The sequence below is a fragment of the Chelonoidis abingdonii genome, chromosome 4 (genome assembly GCF_003597395.2).
Source record: "Chelonoidis abingdonii isolate Lonesome George chromosome 4, CheloAbing_2.0, whole genome shotgun sequence".
Lineage (NCBI taxonomy): Eukaryota > Metazoa > Chordata > Testudines > Testudinidae > Chelonoidis > Chelonoidis abingdonii.
Genome location: NC_133772.1, coordinates 3,341,861 through 3,363,116, shown reverse-complemented (window position 1 = coordinate 3,363,116; position 21,256 = coordinate 3,341,861). Strand labels below are relative to the sequence as shown.

Here is a 21,256-nt window from a genome sequence, read left to right as displayed (position 1 = left end):
CTGCAGGTTCTCAAGGCGCAAGCTGCACTTGCTTTACAGCTTGGAATCCCCCACATGTTTCATACACAGGCTAGAAATCCCTTTAGCCTGGGTCCTGCACTTCCCCCAGTTCAGTCTTTGTTCCTTGGGTGTTTCCAGGACTCTTCTTGGGTGGGGAGTGAAGAACTCTTATGATGTCACTCCCCATCTTATATAGCTTTTTCATATGGCAGGACAGTGGCTGGTTTAAAGTTAGTGGGGCCCTGTGCTCAGCTTCATTTTTGGGTCCCCCTCTAGGGACCCAGCCAAGAAAAAAGAACATTCTCTATTATCTCCCCCTGCCCCACAGCCCCGTTGTTCATTCTTTTGTTCTGCATTGTCCTCCAATAAGAAATAGGAAGAAAATGAAAATAAATTGAGGTACCTTGATTTTTTTGTAGTCTAACTTATTTTTTTCCACAGACCACTTGAAAATTGCTAAGGGTCTCGGCCGATCACTTAATGATCTTTCCAGATACTGTTTGTAAAGTTAGATAACTATTGTAAAGTGCTTTGGATAAGAGCGCTTATTAAAACAACATAAAAAACATTGAGGTGCGGGGTCTGGCTAGGAGTTAGGGTGTGGGAGGGGGGTCAGGGCTGGGGGTGCAGGGTCTGGAAGGGAGTTAGGTGCAGGAACAGGGTGGGGTTTGGAGTGCAGGGCCTGGCCAGGAACTAGGATGTGGGATGGGGCTCAGAGCTGGGGAAGGGGGTTGGGGTGTGGAGTGGTTACGTGGGGCAGCTCCTGTTTGGTGCTCAGGGTGGGGGTGGAAATGTGGGGAGGTGGAGGAGTCAGGGCTGGGGTTGTGTGAGGGGGTGCAGGAGTCAGGGAGGGCAGGGGGCTGGGATGCAGGAGTCAGGGAGGCCAAGGGCTGTGTTGGGGGTGCAGATGTCAGGGCTGTGTGTGTGTGAGGGGGGTGCAGAAGTCAGGGCTGGGGTTGTGGGGCTGGGGGGTATGTTGTAGGGTGAGTGCAGGGGCCCCGCCTCTGCTCCACCCTGCCCAGATTCCACCCCTTTCCCAAGGCCCCTTCCCCACCCCTGCTCCACCTCTGCCCTGCCCCCATCCCACCCCTTCCCCAAGTCCCCGCCCCCGAGCATGCTGCAGCCCTCCTCCTCCCCCTCCTTCCCAGAGCATCCTGAGCGCTGGCAAACAGCTGTTTGGTGGCAGGGGAAGTGCTGGAAGGGTGGGGGAGGAGCAGGGACGTGGCGTGCTCGGGGAGGGGTAGCTTGGCTGCCACTGGGGATGGGCAGAGCCTGAAGCAGGAGCCCAGAAGCCAGCAGGATCAAGCTTCTGCCCCTGCAGCTTCCCAGGCATGGGGCCCCCTGTTGTTGTGGGGTCCCGTCCCAGGGCACTGTGTTTTATGGTAAAATGTTGATCCCAGGGAAACCCGAAGCGGCAGACCATCCGTCACTGGCCCATGTGGGGTGGAGACGAAAGAAGCCCTTAGCCTGCCATCTGATAGGAGGAGCGAGTGAGTGGGAGCAGGCAGGGGGAGAAGCGAAGGGTCCAGGTCGTCGAGGGGGGAGGAGGGCTGGAGAGGAGAGCCAGCACTGCAGCTGCTGGGTTGTAGCCGAAGTGGAGTGCCTGGCCGAGGGGGCCCCTGCTGTGCCTGGGTCTGGCACCATGGCACCTTTGGCAGCATTATAAATCCAGTCCTGCCCTCCCCCCTGCCCAGTGATAGCAGTCTGGCTGCTGCTGTGTTCCTAGTGCCGGGCAGAACAGGAGCATTTCAACAATTTCCTCTTTGTTCCTCAAAGCGAGTAGCACACTCAGCTGTCAGATATTCCTGGAGCTTTGAAAGGGGAGGAGCGCATGCCTGCAGGGCAGCAGAGATCAAAACACTGAGCACAGCCATCAGGACAGGCATTGTGGGATACTGGCGGAAGCCAGTTCTGTCCGCAGAACAAACCACAGTGTCTACACTGACTCTTTGTCAACAATAAAGGGAAGGGAAAGAAAAAAAATCTCTCTTGGGGATGGAAGTTTTTTCTGGCTGAAACCAGGCGTTTTCCCCGACAAAAGTCCCATTGCAATGTGTACGCTCTCACTGTTTTGTTTTTTTTGGTAACAAAACTTGGTAGTGTAGACAAGGCCTGAGACTCCCTGGGGTGAAGTATCACAGAACTGTAGCAGCTGGAGGAGGATCCCAGAAGTGGAAGTGGGTTTGATCTCTCTAGTGCTGCTGGGAGCGCGCCAGCCGGGGGCTCCTACCTGCAAATCACAATCAGTAGCAGATTAACACATGGGCCAATGGGTCCCATCCCTAGAGGCCCTGGACAATTTAAAAAATGGGTGCCCTGGGGCCTGGCAGGAACTGCAGATGGGACAGCAGCCCCAAGCCTGGGGATTCTCAGCTAGACATTGCCCCACCTTTGTAGCCTGTGAGCCTGATCTGGGAGCATTCTCAGAGCATGCCTGCCACCTCAAGCCTTGCACAAAAGACAGCCCAGGGCAACCAGATCAGTAATCTTTTGAGTTAGATGGAATATGTGTGTCCCAGACTACTCAGTAGCCTTTCATTAGGGCAGTCACCTGTGATGTGGGGGGCTTGTTTTCAAAAACCCAGTCTGGCTGATTTGGAGCAGGGACTTGAACTTGGGTCTCCCACACTCCAGCAGTCCAGTAGACTATTGGCTATAATGGGGTGGGGTCTCTCAGCTCTCAAGGGATGACCTAATTTAGGGGCCTAACTCCAGGAGAGGGTTTACAGCTGAGCAGATGTAGGCGTCACTCTCTGGCCCAGAGTTAAGTATCTAATTACCTTTGCGGGGCTGGGCTTAGGCCCCACCCTTTTCATTGGCATTTCATTTTGGCTCCCTGCTCAGCGTGCTGGCTTCTGGGAATCCCATTCCTAGGTGTCTGCTCTCCCCATGCATTATAAAGGGAACCTGGGAACCTAGCTCAGGCCTGAGGAGTCCAGTGGGTGTCAGGGCACCTAAAAATTCTGTGTTGCAATGCTGAGTGTTACAATGCCTACGTCCTTTTGTGGATTTAGCCCCCCACTGTCTGTAGTTGGAGTGGCCATCAGAGATATACCATTAAGGACTCTCTGCCACTGCAGACCACAGATCCCCTGCATACTTACAGAGCTGAGGCTCCCCACTGACACTCCTCTGACTAATTGCATCTTAACCTGACTCTGAAGTTTCACACCTACCAAGGAGTAACAGTGAGTGCAAAGACCAGCAACCTAAAAATCCAAATCCAACAATAAAATATAATGCCATGTGACACCTTCTCTAAAAAAACAGATAAAAATCAAGTTAATTTCTGGCCTCACCAGTCACCCATCTGCCTTGAGAGAAAACCCAGTTAACAATGTGAGAATCTCTCTACAATTTTACCCCTTCTCCTTGCACCCCTGCCCCCACATTCACTTCCTGATTGGATTGATGTCCAATAAAATCAACTAACCAACTAATCAATTTGGGGCTTTTACTCTCCTTCAATAAATATGTTCCTCTCCTCTCAGTAGTTCAGGTTTAAAACAAATACAAGGAAGTTCTTCTTCACTCAGCGCACAGTCAACTTGTGGAACTCCTTGCCTGAGGAGATTGTGAATGCTAGGACTATAACGTGCTTAAAAGAGAACTAGATAAATTCATGGAGGTTAAGTCCACTAATGGCTATTAGCCAGGATGGATAAGGAATGGTGTCCCTAGCCTCTGGTTGTCAGAGGATGGAGATGGATGGCAGGAGAAAGATCACTTGAGCATTACCTGTTCTGTTCACTCCCTCTGGGGCACCTGGCATTGGCCACTGTTGGAAAACAGGATACTGGGCTAGATGGACCTTTAGTCTGACCCAGTATGGCCGTTCTTATGTTCTTATGTTATGTTCCTAGTGCTGCAGAGAATCCTGTGGCACCTTATAGACTAACAGAAGTTTTGGAGCATGAGCTTTCGTGGGTGAACACCCACTTCGTCAGATCTGACGAAGTGGGTATTCACCCACGAAAGCTCATGCTCCAAAACTTCTGTTAGTCTATAAGGTGCCACAGGATTCTCTGCTGCTTTTACAGATCCAGACTAACGCGGCTACCCCTCTGATACTTGGTTCCTAATGCTGCAACTCCTATCATTGTTCCTCTGCTCCGAGTGAAAATGAGCAGACAGTTACCATTCTGCTTCCTCACGCCCTACTCCCACCTGGGAAAAATAAAAAGCTGAGAAATCCCGGTGCCCTGCTCCCCACCTCCCTGTCACAGGCCTCCCTACCACTCTTTTCACTGCTCACTCGCTTCACTGTGCCATGGGCCTACTACTGCTTCCTGTCACGGGTCCCTACCAGGAAAGTGACACCTTAGACAATTCCTCCTTCATTCTACCTCGTCTTCCTCCAATTTGGGCCCTGCATGCTGCTCCTGAGGTGGGGATGGAGCTTTGCGCTCACATTCTAGGATTAGTCTGATTCTGTGCCAAGAGGACTGAAAAGGCAGCCTGTCTGCACGTTCTGACCTCAGCAACGCGCTATACTACACTGGAGCTCAAAGTGTGATGTCCAGCTTGGGCAGACATACCCACGCTAGCTTTGATCAAGCGAGCACGCTAAAGGTAGAAGCTAGCTGCAGTGGTGTGGGCTAGCTGCCTAGGATCTCAGGTGGGATTGTACGCAGGCATCCCACAAACCACGCCACCGTGGCTACACTTGTATTTTTATCATACCAGATTGAACAAAGCTAGCGTGCCTATGTCTACTCAAGCTTGAGATTACACCTCCAGCTCCAGTCTACACGTACCCGTAAGGGCTGAGGGCAACCAGCCCCACCAGCAACTCCCTCCGTAGACTGCTGCTATAAAGAAGGTGGGAGCACTGCCAGACTCTCCTTCCTTCCCTTCCCCACTGTTCCCTCATATGCCTGCTGGAGAGAAGGGAGAAAAGAAAAGTATACGCTGTAAAGCAGTCGTTCTAACCGGGGGTCCAGGGCCCCCTAGGGGGCCTTGAGCAGGTTTCAGGGGGGCCTCCAAGCAGGACCAGCACTAGACTCGCTGGGGTCCAGGGCAGAAAGCTGAAACCCCACCGCATGGGGCTGAAGCCCGGAGCCCTGAGCCCTGTCACCCAGGGCTGAAGCTGGAGCCTGAGCAATGTAACTTCATGGGGGTCCCAGCATTTACACACAGAAAGCCAGTTATTGTGGCACAGGCAGACCATAGTGTTTTAATAGCATGTTGACGGGGGCCTCAGAAAGAAAATGGTTGAGAACCCCTATGGTAAAGGTTAGTTAAAGAAATAGAAGAGGGGGATTAACTTTAACTCAATTAGCCTCTAATTACTAGCCACAAATGGGATTTTTCTTTTACATTATGAAGATTTTACATCATTAACTCCATCTCTAAAAGGTGTTCTCTCTGGGAATACCTAACTTTAGAAAGCCATGAGAATCCTATTTTTATTTTTTTTTTTACAGAGAAAAATAAAGCTTTTCAAGGACTACTTTCTAAGCTAAACCTGCAGGAATACCAAAGCACGAAGCTCAGACTGCGAGATGTCCTGGAAATTGGCTCAGAAAGTACAGAAAACTGGACTCCTCAGATGTTCGGGGATTTACCGTGGCATTTCCTGAGGAAACTCATTGCTCTGAATGGGACAGCCAGAAACACAAGCCTTGGACACAGAGCATGTGATGATGAAGGCGGCAGCGAGGATGCACAGATTGCAGGTGGAGATGTTTTTAGTTTTAATGACACTGACATCAGAGAATCTCTACATCCCCTCGATGGTCTCTGTGCCATTCTGCTTTGCTCAGACAGTTTTCTGCAGCAGGAGATCCTGTCCAAAATGTCCATGTGCCAGTTTGCCCTCCCTCTCCTGCTGCCTGCCCTCAACACTCCCAAGTGCACCCTGATGCTGTGGGCCATGAGGGACATTGTGAGGAAGTGGAGGCCGCACTCCCTGGCAGAGAGCAGAGGGTTCAGAGAGGAGAGCCTGCTGCTCACATCAATGCCAACCATTTCCTTTGTGCGGTTGGGGAGCTGCAGCTTCTCCAAGTCCAAACTCCTCAATGACGTTCTCAGCCCCTCCCAGCAGCACCACGATTTCTTCATCTATCGGGACATGGAGTCTGGGAATGTCCCTCGGGAAATTGCAGATGGGCTGGTCGAGATTTCCTGGTATTTCCCTGGAGGGAGGGAGAATTTGGATCTTTTCGCAGAGCCCGTTGCAGTTACAAATCTGCGGGGAGACACTGAGTCCCACTGGCTACAATTTAGCTTTTCAACAGTGGTGTCCTCAGCAGTGTTCATAGTTACTGAGAGTATCAGTGAGAGACAATACGCACTGTTATCATCTCTGCAGTGATCAGCCACTAAATACTACTTCATCCTCAATTGCAAGAATGGAAATCCCAAGGAAACATTGGGATTCCTTAATAAGTTGGCTCCAGTGCTGAATCTGAGCAAACCACAGCTACTGGTGAAAGACAGCACCACAAATAATGCAGAATTTGTGCAAAAAGTGAAATCTGCCATAAAAGGCATAATGAGTTCATCTCCCAAGAGAACGAATTTGGAAGGCATGGCTGTGACCGCACGTGAACTAGGAATCCAGGTAGATGAGGACCGAAAGGAATGTCAGAGTGCAAGCAAGCAGGCTAGAGAAATCATTGTGGAAATAAAAGATGTGGCAAAGTACAAGAGGGATATGCTGAGACTGCAGGGGGATCTCTTGGAAGAATTGTCTAAAGTGGAAAAAGAACTGTGCAGAATGAGAAGACAAGGGGAGACAGCCACCGAAGACTATAAATGTCAACTGAGAGAGAAACAGCTGGATTTACGTAGACAGCAGAATCAATGTGACCTTATTGATGGATTGATTAAATTTATTAGTGGAATAGGACAATTGCCTTCAATAGAGAAACATTACTTTCTGAAATGGATGAAGTTTAGCCTGGATCACATTACTCGAGAGAATCTTTTTAAACTATGGGATCAATATAAAGAGGAAAGTAAAATGGCAGGAGATGACCCACAAGCACTAGCCATGCTGGATAAATTAATATCTACCACTTCCTTAGGGGTTGAGCATTTCATGCGTGAGCTGGGGCAGTTTTATGAAGCTGAATGCTCAGTGGTTAAAGAAGGAAACAAGGCAGAATGCCACAGACCATTCATCCATCTCCCAGGCATAGCAGCTGACCTGATGCTGGAAGGGTTTCCCATGGAGCTGATCGATGGAGATTCATCCAACATCCCACTGCAGTGGGTGACAGATGTTCTGACTAAGCTCCATGCCAAGCTGGAGGAAAGGTCCAGAATGGTGGTTATAACAGTGCTGGGAGTGCAGAGCACTGGGAAATCCACCCTTCTCAACACTATGTTTGGCATGAAGTTTGCAGTGAGCAGTGGCCGATGTACACGAGGAGCCTTCATGATGCTCATTAAAGTGGCAGAGAACTTTCAACAGGACCTGGGCTGTGATTTCATCCTGGTGATAGACACAGAAGGCCTGAAAGCCCAAGAACTGGCCAAGCTGGAGGACAGTTATCAACATGATAATGAACTGGCCACACTGGTGATTGGACTGAGTGACATAACCATTGTTAACATGGCCATGGAGAACGCCACAGAAATGAAGGATGTTCTGCAAATTGTGGTCCATGCCTTTCTCAGAATGGAGGAAATAGGGCAAAAACCCAACTGCCAATTTGTGCATCAGAATGTCAGTGATGTATCTGCACATGACCAAAACATGAGGGACAGGAAACACCTCCTGGAGCAGCTGAATGAAATGACCAAAGCTGCAGCTAGGATGGAAAAGCAATGTAAAAAAGTGAAATTTTCATGTATTATGGACTATGATGCAGAGAAACACAATTGGTACATCCCTGGGCTGTGGCATGGAGTCCCTCCCATGGCTCCAGTGAACATGGGATACAGTGAGAGTGTATGTGAGCTAAAGAAATACCTGTTTGATTTTATAAAGAAACGGTCACATAACAGAGACCCTAAAGACATTCCCCAGTTTGTCAAATGGGTGGAGAGCCTGTGGAATGCTGTCAAACACGAGAACTTCATCTTAAGTTTCAGAAACAGCCTTGTAGCTGAAGCCTATAACCAGCTGTCTATGAAGTATTCCGAGTGGGAATGGCATTTCCGCAAAGAGATACATCTCTGGGTATCTGAAAAGGAAACTGTCATTCAGAGTCAGACATCAGAGAAACTACAGGCTAGTGCCTTATCCATGTTGAAAAATGAGGCACAGGAAAAACTGCAGTATGAGAAACAAAAAGTTTTGGATAATTTACAAGATTATTTTGAAAGTGGAGTTTCGAATCTGCACCTGATAGAAAAGTACAGAGAAGATTTTATCAGGAGTGCAACCTGCCTCACAAATGAACTTGAGAGCTACTCCGAGAACAAGTGCGAGGAAGCAATTCGAATTTGAAAAGGCCAGCTCAAGAGAGAAAACATCCAGACCTCATACATGCAGATAATTGAAGGGAAAGTTGACAGGCTCTTGGATGAATGTAGGAAAAAAAAACATAAACTAGAGGATGAGGAACTGAAATTGGAATTTGAAAACATGTGGGCAGAAACACTGTCAGAGTTGAAGTTCAGTAGTTTACAGAAACGTGAAATTTATCGAGAGATGGAGTCCCAGTTGAGAAAGGACCTAGCAAATCAAGGGAGTGCCATCAGGCAGAAGCTACAGGAATCAGGTAGTTTGTTGTTTCATGGAATTGACAATTTCACAGTGAAAAAGGAGTATCTAGATTCAGCATTGATCAAAACTAGGAAACAACAGTTCATAGGGGAATGTGAAACAGCTGTTCACACAGAAGAACTTGCTAAATCTTTAATAGATGAGGGTAAAAGATACACTGAAGAAAAGGTAAATTCCAAAGTGGACTACGATGAAATCTATTGCAGAGAATTGCTGAACTTAATCAACAAGAGGCTCCAACAGGAGGACATTAAAAAACTTGGCACTACTGCTTGTTTTGAAGTTGACCTGAAAATTCATATTTTGAGGAAGGCAGCTTTGAGATTTCAGAAGACGCATGAAGATTTTATCAAACAAAATGATCCTCAGTGTCGTCTAGAGAAATTGAAACCTCAGTATTTCTCCACTTTTACTGACCTGTATTTGGAAAAAGATGAGAACCAAACAAGGGCCAAGGATTTCTGTGATCAATGTCTCAAACCTGCCTTGGAGGTTTATATCAACAAAAGACTAGGAATAGAGATAGTAGATGACATTCTTAACAAGGCAGAGTCCATTGCATATAGCAGTCAGACCTTCTTCCAGTTCACTGTACAGAAAAAGCTTCTGGAGGAGGAGAACTTTGATAACTGTATGCAATATATTAAAAACTATAAACAATTTGTCAAAACCTGGATTCAGAGACGTATGATGGATCATTACAGGGAGCCTAAGCGTTTGGGAGAGTTGGAGAAAAAGATTCTATCTACAATATTAAAGAAAGTGAGGGAAGTTCTGGAAAGATCCAAAAATGAAAAAAATACCACGGTCTTGGAATTTTTAAACAACTTTTGTGAAGCGCTGCAGCAGGACCTAGTCATTTCCAAGGACAACTTACTTGGGATACAGTTTAAAAACACAGCAAAACCAGGCCAGTTTTGTGCTAATATTAAAAGCTTTCTTCCGGATTTGGAACAAGAAATCTTATCTCAATTTGGTGGTTTGGATATTCACATGAAACTCTCCAATCTGCCATTAAACCCCCAGGATGTAATCTTTAAGCAAGTGTTTGGCTGTGGGATGCAGTGTCCATTTTGTAAAGTCCCCTGTGAAGCAGGAGGCAGTGATCACAAGGAGCATTTTGCATCTGTCCATCGGCCACAAGGATTATGCAATTTCTGGGATCGTGATACACAAAAACTTGTCTATGATATATGCTCATCTGAAGTGGTTTCTGAGAACTTATTCCGAAAATTAGGCACAAAAGAGAAATTGCATCCCTACAAAGATTATTGGGTCTATTATCCAGACTGGCGCATTCAGCCAGATCCCAGCATTGAGGCTTCTGATTACTGGAAGTTTGTTTTCCAGAAGTTCAATCTCCAGTTAGCTAAAAGTTATAATGCTAACCCAGCAGATCTCCCAAGAAACTGGGGAAAAATAACTGAAACACGGGCACTGGAAGGCCTAAAGGAGGCCTTTAACATGAAATAAAAACATGAGGAGAGCCTGTTGAAAAGCAATGTACATGTATTTAAATATTTTAAAACTTTCCTTCATTTTAAAAAATGGCATGTTAAAAATATTCTGTATTGTATTTTTTTTTTTGAGTCTCAGAACCTCATGTTCACTTCACAGCTTCCAAGTGGAACTGACAAGTTTTTGACTTTTCGTGTCACATGACAACTTATGATACAATTACAGACTGGCTGCTGCACAATTACTGCTAGGAACATGACCAGAGCAGAGAGAACTATTTAGTCTGCTATCCTGTCTCCGAGAGTGGCCCATACCAGATGCTCTGTAAGAAGGTTCAAGGAACCCGAATGGACAATTGTGGAACAACACAAGTTTCTTCCTAACAAATTATTAGAGTTCAAGGCCAGCACCAACCACAATAATTATCTACCAGTCTGGCTTTCAGCATAACACCTGGCCAGAGAACTCTGTCCAATAATTCCTGCTGCGGAGGAAATTATTCATCCATAGTTGGTAAGAAGCAGCTCATTATCAAACCAAGTAATCTGTGGCTGAACTAAGAAGAGCAGATATTTTAGAAGGAAATCCAATTTCAATTTAAAGACCTCAAATAATGATGAATTTACCAATTCACTTTGGAAGCTGTTCCAGGTCAGTTACCCTGACTGTAAAAGCTGAATTTAATTATCAATTAAAATAAATTTAACTTCAATTTCCAGACATTGGATCTTGTTCTCCATTTGTTTGCTAGGATCAAGAGCCCTCTACTATCTGTTATTTTTTTCCTTAGTTGTTCTAGATAATGATTAATCTTCTCTTTGTTAAGTAAATACGTTGAGCTTCAAGTCTCTCAGTATAAAGCAGGTTTTTTCAAACCTTGAATCATTCTTTCAGATCTTCCCTGAAACCTCTCCAGTTTTCCAACACACTTTTTTTTAAACTATGGACACCAGAACTGGACACAATATCCCAGTAACGATCTCACCATTGGCATATACACAAGTAATATCTCCCTAATCTTCCTTGATAACTTCTTTGTTTATACATCTCAGCATAGGCGCCGACTTCCCCTCTGCCCGGTGCATGCTCGACCCCCTGCTTGTCCCTGGCCCCACCCCCACTCCACCGCTTCCTTGAGACCTCATTCCTGCCCCACATCTTCCGCTGCGCTCCCCTGTTGACTGTGCCTGCATCTCTCGTGACAGTGGAGTACAGGAGTCAATGGAGAGCACTTGGGGGTCGATTTATCATGTCTAGACTAGACATGATAAATTGACCCCTGCTGGATCAATCACTGCCCGCCGATCCAGCGAGTAGTATAGATGTAACCTTAGAGTGTGTCAGAGACTGATAGCAAATTAAGAGAATGGGATGTGAAAATGGGATAAAAATTGGGGAAAAGATACTTTTTACCTGTTATGGGTTGGCCATAGTTACCACAGTTAATAGGTCTCTTTTGAGTTACTGGAACAGTCCCCAAGGGATGCAGTTAAACCTTAGTCCCAGAAGGGAGATTTTCTATGGTTAAAGAGGAAATAAGAGGATTAAATAAAAGAAAAATAGAGACATTGATTGAAATGTGTAGAGATAAAAATAATCAATAACAGCATTTCTGCCCCAAACTCTCTGCAGTCACCTCAGCCCAGGACCCTCATCTGCTCCCTCTACCCATGTCCTTTTTCAACTGCCGGCCTGAGATTGTGGCTCGATGGGGAAATGGCTCCCTCTAGTGTCCCCAGGGCAATATGTCTCTCTCTTCTCATCCCCTCTGGCTATTGCTAGCGCGGTCCCTGATATTTTAGCGTCATTCTCTTGTCCCTGTCTTTCCCCAGAGACCACCCCTCAGGCTCATCTGCACCAAATAGCCCCTGCCAGTGCACTACCCAGTAATCATCTTTCCCTAGAGCCTCACCACAATGCCCCCTCCCAAAAAACAGAGTCATTGGCAAATCCCTACATGTCCCTTGGACCCATTCTCCTGGATGGTTAATAAATACTCTGGACAGCAGTTAGTGCCTTGTGGACACCCTGACTCCCTGCAGTGAATGAGCCCCTGCCTGAACCCAGAGAGGACACCCCAGCTCTCACCCTGGGCTCCTGCAGCACCAGTGCAGAGCTGTTCCTACAGAGTAAATGAGACTCTGGTGGGTTGGGACTCAGTCTTCCCCACTCTGAGCCTTGCTCCCCTTTTCCCAGTCTCTTCTACTCTGGGGGTCTCCTCAGTCAGTAGCATGAGTGTTACTGGGACACAGATGGGGGGAGTGATCCAGGGACTTCTTGGTGCCACTGGCAGAGGACACAGGGGTGCATTGGATTTCCGGGATCCCTTGGGCCTGGTATCTACATACTAATTCATCAAAGAGTGTCGTGCCAGACCTCTACTGAAAGCCTGTGTCACACTGGTCATCTTAATCATTGCAAAATGTATGTATCAATAACATGTAAGGAGTTATGTATCTAGACTGGAAATTATGTTCTTAAGGTCTGTGACTTGCAACTGGTGAGAAAAGGTGAAATCCAGGTTTCCTACAGACAAGAGATGTTTGTTGGTCTATCTACATGTACACTGAGTATTGTATGTTTCACAATGGGCACCATTTACAGTCTGAGCAAAATGTCAATCAAGTCCTTGCAGAGTGTCCTGGACAGGAAAAGACAGACAAGCAGTGGGAGTTATCCTACAAGTGCACACAATGGAGTTTTGGACTATAACTGTAGATAAAGAGACAAACTCTGCATCTTCCCACTGAGGAGACAAGAGGACTGAGTGCTTGTCTCATGTATAGAAGATCATAGCCACAACTGACTGGAAGGATTTGGGGCTTTTGCTCTTATGACAGGACAATGTTCTATTAATCGAGTTTAGGCTTGAGTGTGCATGTCATGATTTTATTTTATATGTAACCCTTTGTTTCTAATATTTCTACTGGTTATCATTTGAATCCCTGTGTTAAATAAACATACTTGCTTTCTGTGTGAACAAGTGTGAGTACGGTGTATTAAATGGAGCTGTGGAATGTGGTGTAATTGGTAAGATGTAGTTTGGGAACATCGGGTCTAGGAATTCTGCATGTCTGTTGGATCAGGGGCTGGACACTCCAGGGTGATGCTCGAGGGTTGGTGTGAGCTTATCACTAACCTATACCGAGAGAGCAAGACTTGCAGAGGCCTAGAGGGGAGTGACCTCCTGGCATGCACTGGCAAGGCTTCCTCACACGAAGGACAGGTGATAGCAAAGTGTCTCACAGCCCTAGGTGTCCCTGGGAGGTATCAGAGGGGAAGGGAATAGGACTGACCCAAACTCCCTGGTCTATTGCCACTTCCAGTGGCTGCAATGTCCCCCCACCCTGGAGCAGGTAGCAACCCAGTCCTTTCATGGATGCTTGTTCGCTGGTTGCCCCCTTTGTCCTGTTAGCCGAGAACTGCTCCACCTGATGGGGATGGGGCAGCAGCTCCACTGGGGCAGGGAATCAACAGGGGGCTGAGGCTGCAGAGCAAACAGTCCTACCCTGAGAGCTCGCTGCCCAGGGCAGAGGGGCCATCTGGGGCTGATGGGGTGGTGGTGGCGGCAGCTGCCAAGGTCAGGGGCCTGGGAAAGGCCTGAGAAGTGACCCCCCCATGAAAACCCCTTCACTAAATTCCCTCAAGGACCCTGAGCTGCTCCTTCCCCCTGTACATTTTCCTCTCTCCTTCTCAACCTCTTCTTGAGTCCCTCACATCTGTTGCCTTCTGAACTTTCTTCCCCCCTCTGATCCCTCCCAATCTCCCCCATCCCACAGGGTCCTTCCCCACGACTCCCTGAATCCTGCCCCCTGCCCCTTTCCTTCCCAACAACCTTCTCTCAAAGCTGCGTCTCTCCACCCTCTGGAATTCCCCCTTCCCTGCCCATGTAAACTGTGCCCTCCCGTTTCATGGCCCTCGCTTAATCCCCCCCTTCCTGTTCTTTACCCCTCCCCCTGAACTCCCTGCCCCTTTGTCCCCCTTGCTCCCCATTGTGTGGGCAGACTATAGGGTAACATGAAGGCTGCAAGGGTAGGGGAGTGGAAGTGGAAGGGGGTGAAGGCAGCAGGACCCAACTGTCATGAAACATATTCTCCTTTTAATCCTGATAGCCCAGGGCAGACAGGAGGGTAAATTCCTCAGGCCTGTGACGTGCTTTGAGCTCCTCAGAAGGGAGGTGCTCTAGGAAGGCAGGGCATTCTGAGTCAGGGAGCGAGGTTGCATTCAGGCCCTTCTGCCCACTCGCCTTCATAAGGACAATCCTGCTGGCTCCTTAAGAAATCCCCTAAGCTTAGCTTGTACGGTGTGATTGGTTGGCCCCACAGACAATCAATTCCAAACTCTGCAGGGAATTACCAAGGCCTCGTTGGGCAGAACCCCACTGATTTTGGTAAAGAAAACAAAAAATGATAAAAAATGCAAAACCTGATTTGTACTGGTGGAAGTGAGAGGAAAATGAGGCTCACAGAGTAGCCCAATACCTGGAATCCTCCTGCTGTTGCCTACACACAACACGTACAGCAGCTTGACGTGCTGACCCCCTCGCTGAGTGCACAACAGAGCATACCACCCTCTAGTTGGGTTGTTGCTATGGGTGACAGCTCGTGGCGTTACTCCCAAGGGATTGAACTGGAGAACTGAAGAGCCAGAAGCATGAGCTTCGACAGCTTGAGGTAAAGCTCCATGGCTGGGGACTGTAACAACTCAGATCCTTTTGCAGAAAGGGACATGGAAGTGACAGCACATACTCATCAGTCGATTACACAGGAAAGAAACAGTGAATGGTACAAACTTCATCAATGACAGTAGAAACTTGATCCTGCCCCAGCTTTATTGATGAGTAAATCAACATGTTAATAGGATTTAATGTCAATAATAACAATTAGTCCTGCCTTGACTGCAGGGAACTGGACTAGATGGCCTCTTGAGGTCACTGGTCGTCCTATGATTCTATGATCATCATCCAAACACTAAAGAATCATTCACTGTCCGGTATATCACTTTTCTCAGGGCGCGTTTCACTTCCTTGTTCCTCAGGCTGTAGATCAAGGGGTTCAGCATGGGGATCACAAGGGTGTAGAACACGGACACCACTTTGTCCTGATCGGATGAGTTGCCGGATGTGGGCCGTAAATACATAAAGAACAGAGTCCCATACAATATGCTGACGGACGTCAAGTGGGAGGCGCAGGTGGAGAAAGCTTTGCACCTTCCTTCCACAGACCGGATCCTCAAAATGTTGAGGATAATATAAATGTAGGAGATGAGGATGATCAGGACAGTACTCAATGCAGTTATAGCAGCAAAGACGAAATGCACCCTGCTATCCATGTGAGTGCTGGAGCAGGAGAGCTTCTGGAGTGGGGGGATGTCACAGAAAAAGTGATCGATGATGTTGGGACCACAGAAGGACAAGCTGAACAAAGAGCCTGTGTGCACAACTGCATTGGCACAGGCATAGAAGTATGATGCGGCTACCAGCTGGATGCAGACTTTCCTTGACATGATAATCGTATACAGCAGCGGTTTGCATATAGCTATGAATCGATCATAAGCCATCACGGCCAGAAGTAAACCCTCAGTATTTGCACAGAGAGAGAGAAAGAAAAATTGCATGGAGCACCCAGCAAAGGAAACAGCTTTACACTCTGCTAAGAAGTGTACCAGAGCCCGGGGAGCAATAACAGAGGAGTAAACAGTATCTATAAGGGACAAGTTGAGAAGGAAAAAGTACATGGGGGTGTGTAGCCGGGACTCAACCGTGATTAATGCGATCATCCCAAGATTCCCCACCAGGGTGACAATGTAGATAACCAAAAATACCACAAAGAGGATGGTTTGTAGCTGTGGACTGCCTGTGAACCCTAGGAGGATGAACTCAATCACCCCAGTGTGATTCCCCTGCATTATTTTTTTCCAGATATGGTCTATGCTGCTGGGGGATACTTAAAGAAGAAATCAAAGATGATACTTATTACTGAAGAGGAATTAAGTTGGGGTGGAAGGTGGGTGCCGCCATCTAGACACACAGAAATAAGTCAAGATAGACAAGCCAAGTTATATCATGCCTACTGTGTGATGTTAATTACTCTTAATAAAGTTTTGTGTCACTGGGGAATTCCCAAGTTTTTTCTTCCTTAAAATAAAATAAAATAAAACAAAACAAAACAAAACAGAGGCAAATGGGAAGAAAAAATATGTAAACAAATTTGCAGCATTTCAAAAGTCAGCTAGCTTGGAACCCATCGATAATTGCAGATATATCTCCAAGTCAGTACTTTTGAAATACCTATTGCAAGTCTAGCAATTGTAAATATAACTTAATTGATATGGAAATAAATAGCCAGACAACAATCTGACTTACAGTACGGAAGTGCACGGAGTGATAGAAATCAGCCTTATATTAGAAGTCTAGCATCCTCCATAATTAAACCATTCATTAGGAACCATGCTATTTAACATGTCAATTCAAACCACGGATTTAGAATAAAGTTCTGATTTAAATTAAATAAACACCATTCGTGCTGAAATTAATAGAATAATAATTTCACAGATGAAGAAGTGTATATTAACTCAGATATATGAATGAACAGAAGAATCAAGGAAAGGGAGCTGAATGAAAACTATGAGTGGGATCCTCACCCTTGCCCTGGTCCCTCATATCAGCTTAAAACTGGAAACTGGGAGGCAGCAAGTGAGCTTGGGCAAGCTCTCCATCTCAAGAGGAAAGGACCCTATTAAACACCAATAAAACATCTGTGAGCAGTCCTACCATCCCATGCTCACCTTGCAGTAGCTGATCTTCCAATACATGGTAGAGATGTCAGTCTCTCTTGCTTATTCAGAATGATTGGAGAAAGTTGGAGGACTGTCCTGTCCTTCTCAGAAGATATTTTGGAAGCAGAGACATTACGAGTTTCACACTGAATATACACCTCACATCCACCTAGACAGTCACAACGAGACACATTGGGAAGCGCAGGTCAAACCACATCCAAGTGCATGTTTCCCTTAGAAGCCTGATAGGTCCCCATTTGCATGTTCTTCCATGTCAAATTGCCAGTAAATCTGAAACATATAAGAGCTATTTACTTTCACCGTATTATGAGTGTGAATCCACGCTGAACCTGAAAGACCTTCCATGGAGGCAGAAAATGGTGTGTTGGGGAAGCCAGTGCAGCCAGTTCTGTACTGCAGTGTCTTTAAAGAGAGATTTTCTCTTGCCAGAGCTGTTGATTAGGGATAATTCGTCAGCACAAAACCCTTTCTAAGGAATTTTAAAACAAAACATTTTACTTTCAAAGAAATTAACCATATTGTTAGAAAAATCCCTTACAACTTAATTCTTTGCAACCAACCGGGTGTTTTGATCTTACTATTGTCTTTTTCCTTTACTTAGAGTACACTCTAACTTAGCACATGCAAGCACAATGGGCCAGATCATCAGTCAATGTCAATCACTGTAGCTCTATTGAGGTTGATGGAGCTCGTCAATCTGTCTGGAGTGGCTCACGACCATGAGTGCCAAATTCAAGGTAGACTGTTACTCACAAACCCCAAATTGGTTGTGTGTTCTGTAACTCTATTTCACCAACCAAGTATCAAGGGTGAACACCTCAGGAACTATAACAGCCTTAAAACTGAGTCACAGACAGATCTCTCCAGCACTGCGATGTATCTTGCCACCCAGGCAAGCCCGTTTTTGTGACGGATGGTCCCTTGCAAGAAAAAATACAATAATATTCCGGTTACTTCCAGTCCCTTACCCCAGATCAGTTGCTTCTCAGATCTCAAACCACAGACAAGGCTTGTAGTCAATCCTATAATCAACTAATTAAAGGTTTATTATCTAGGAAAAAGAAACATGAGGGTTATTACAAGCTTAAAGCAGGTAGACATACACACACACTGAGTTACATCCTTAGGTTCCATAGAAGCTGCAGTAATGCACAAGCTTTATATGTCCTTTAGGGCTAATCCAAGCCAAGCAGCCTGGGAATCCCTTGCTTAAGCTTAGAAATATTGCCCTCCCCAAATTCCTAGCAGCATACTGATGATAATTCCTCCTTGACAGAGATATTTATTTCCTTCCACCAGCATTCAAGCTGTGATGGGATGAAAATTTGTGCACATTCCCTCTTCCTGGGTTTAGAGAAAACAATCATCAAAGTCTTGGTTTGTCTGACGTTGATAGGCCTTCTTTTGTTGGGCAGGAGATGACACCTCTTATGGTAAACTAGTATTTCACTCTTAGTAACTCTTCCCTCCTGACTGGAGGCGTTTCCAGTTTCATAAGAAGCACTTTTATAGTAACAGAGCAAAACACTTCAATATTACCTTGTAACATGGAATACAGATAAGTGAGATGAATGCATGACACAATTTGCAAGCATTTCATAAAGTTTAAGCACATCTCTATAAATCTAACACCTATTTTAACAGTATGAACACACAGGTGAACCATATCGGTTTCCAGCTATGCATTTGCCAGTTTTCAGTGAGGCTGAGGGGAGCGGGCATGAGCTGGCACCTGATCCGCCAGCTGCACAAAGCTGTGCTGATCAACCCCACCTGAGGGTCTACTCTAATATGCTTGTACAATCTCATGCAGCACTCAGGATATTTCAGGCAGTCTGTCCCATTTTACTGCAAATTATTTAGTGAGAGAAAATCATTCTGGTGTCAAAGGAGTCAACATTTTGAGAAGAGAAAGCCAATCTCTTTCTCAGAAGACCGAACTGATTTTGTAGCTTTCTCCTGGCAATAGACTTCAAAAAGAATTACGATACTCACCCCACTTTTTGTCCTGTAATGTTAAAATTGCTTGCTGAGAGAAAGAGATCTCTCTTGCTGGAATTCAGATAGATCATGTAGAGTATAATTAGAGTCAGGGTGTATATATTTGGTCTTCCGGTGTTTGGGGGCAGAATCCCTCAGAGCTCTGAATCTCAGGTCAGGCACAAAGGGTATCATGAAGGCACCATTTATGTCTCCTGGCACCAGAAGATAGCTAGTCACTGCTATACAGTTCATGTTTTTGGAAATGGTAATGCATCACTTTGTTCTCGTCCTCTCTTCTATGCAGTCCATAAATCTGAAAATCCCTCTAGAACTTCCAGTCAGGGATACACTTGGAAACATTCATCACAATATTTTTTTCATTGTTTTTTTTCCCTGAGAAAATAAGGTTTTTAGACTGATAGCGTGAGAATCTAATGGTAGGAACTTTACAACAAGTTTCCATGCACAATTGAATGGGTGTTCAAGGAGTCAGGATAAAGGGACATGTCAGAGACGAACAAAAGCCTGAGACTGGAGTAACAAGAGGGGCTATACATCAGGATTCAGGGGAACTTGTAGAGTCATTAAACCAGACAGGACTGGAGTAGCTTAGGGTGCTGCATGTCAAATCTGAGCTAAAACATGCGGGGAGTCTGGGCCCAGAAGAGAAGGTGTGTTAAGATTGGTTTAGTACAGGATTTCTCAAACAGAGGTCACTGCTTCTGTAGGGAAAGCCCCTGATGAGACAGGCTGGTTTGTTTACCTGCCCCGTCCACAGGTCTGGCCGATCACGGTTCTCACTGGCCGTGGATCGCTGCTCCGGGCCATGGGAGTTGCTGGAAGCAGGATGATCCGAGGGACGTACTGGGCACTGCTTCCAACAGCCCCCACTGGCTTGCAACAATGATCCCTGGCCAGTGGGAGCCACGATCAGCCGGAGCTGCAGATGGGGCAGGTAAACACACCGGCCCGGCTGCCAGGAGCTTTCCCTACAGAAGCAGTGACCCCGTTTGAGAAACCCTGCTTTAGTAGAAGCAGTGGTGGAATGTCCAGTATTACACGAATAAGGGGTTGTGGGTTGAGACGGAAGGCTATTGACAAAAGGGTGTCACATACCAGGGCAACTGCGCTTGTATTCTTCCTTGGTTGCTCAAGGGCACTCGCCCTAGTTCCTCAGCCATCACCTCTTTTGGGACGAGATCCACATCACTCTCCTTCCTGCGAGTCGTATTCCTGCTGCACAATTTCCCCTGTCGTGCAGCGGTATTCCTAGCAAGCCAGACTACCTTAAAGGCCAGTGTCTCTCCTTGGCTTTCTCTCCAAAGGTTATAATTGACATAATTGCCAGCAGCTTTAAGTTACCACACAACCTTTTCTAGGCAAAGACATTTATTTTTAAAGTGAAACCTTTGCACAGAAAACATGTTAAAAACAATAAAAGAACCTGTCCACAGGCTGATAAGCTTCACGGAGATCATCCAGCTGCAGCAAGGGCATCCGGGGAAGTCAACCCTTCAAAAGTCCGTACAGAGTCATGTGACCACCATCCCATCTAATTTCTCTCTTTAGACCCTATGGGGAAGAGCTGTCACATCTCCCTTCTTACACTTGTTACCCAAAATCCTTGTATTTAAACCTGAGATCTGGTCCTCCCACCAGTTTCCTGGAAGTGTATATGGTGACCCCACCCGCCTTTCAGGGATTAGCTGTGCCGGCAATGGGTTGAGGTTCAAGTATTATAAGCAACAGTTATTTGCTTCAAAGGTGAACTAAGGCAGGGCTGCTTCACTGTAAAGCAACTCTCAACCATACACTACTCTCAACAGCAGAGGGGTCAGGCAAGGGAAGGTCTCCAAACCTCCCCCATAGCCAAATTCCTTTCCTGCCATTATGCTGTGATGACGGGGCCTGCAAATTTGCTCTAATTGTGATCTCTAATGTAAAAATATATAGGAAACATTATATAATAATGTTAGAATAACAAAACTTGTTGGCTAAATAAGTCAAGCTTTTTTCAATAATAAATATTATAAACAGGTACAAAAGAACTAGACAAAAAGACTAAATTAGGGTCCATTACTCAAGGACTATGTTGAAATCATGCTTGGTAAAAACAGAAGATGTGGAACCAGAAATTAATAGACCAAAATTGGTATATCAGATATTAGGCCTAATTGGTGGCCAAAGTGATGAGTGGATGGGCTATTCCACCCAACATTTCTTTTCTGGGTCCTGAGAGAAAGAGACTTTGGGGGAAACCTGGGGGTATATGAGGAGAGGGGCAGTCTAGGGGAAGCCCACAGGAAGAGGACCCTGGAGAGTGGGAAGCCTGGGAAC

General features: G+C 46.2%; 2 protein-coding genes across 3 annotated transcripts in view; one reads left to right on the top strand and one right to left on the bottom strand.

Annotated features, from left to right (window-relative positions):
* Positions 1-10,350, top strand: part of LOC116833703 (up-regulator of cell proliferation-like) — a 14,921-nt gene extending 4,571 nt beyond the window's left edge. Inside the window, 1 exon segment of the mRNA XM_032795380.2 lies at positions 5,427-10,350. Coding sequence (XP_032651271.2) covers positions 5,427-10,153 — 4,727 coding nt within the window. The 3' untranslated portion in view covers positions 10,154-10,350.
* Positions 10,351-11,652: 1,302 nt separating this feature from the next.
* Positions 11,653-16,045, bottom strand: LOC116833704 (olfactory receptor 5J3-like). 2 transcript variants are annotated; one of them, XM_032795381.2, is made up of 2 exons: positions 15,140-16,045; positions 11,653-11,764 (listed from the first exon to the last, which is right to left on the bottom strand). In XM_032795381.2, exons 1-2 carry the CDS (start codon positions 16,043-16,045, stop codon positions 11,663-11,665), a joined length of 1,008 nt encoding a protein of 335 aa, XP_032651272.1. In that variant the 3' UTR covers positions 11,653-11,662. The 2 variants fall into 2 exon arrangements, with proteins under 2 accessions (XP_032651272.1, XP_074922048.1); XM_075065947.1 differs by having other exon boundaries at positions 11,665-12,624; positions 15,135-16,045.
* Positions 16,046-21,256: the final 5,211 nt, after the last annotated feature.

Excerpts from the sequence above, each read along its gene's own strand:
- LOC116833704 (XM_032795381.2), bottom strand. The coding sequence starts at position 16,045 with ATGCAGGGGAATCACACTGGGGTGATTGAGTTCATCCTCCTAGGGTTC. Across the intron at positions 11,765-15,139 it reads TGAAACGCGCCCTGAGAAAA|AGAGTTTGGGGCAGAAATGC; the intron begins GTGATATACCGG and ends AGGTGACTGCAG.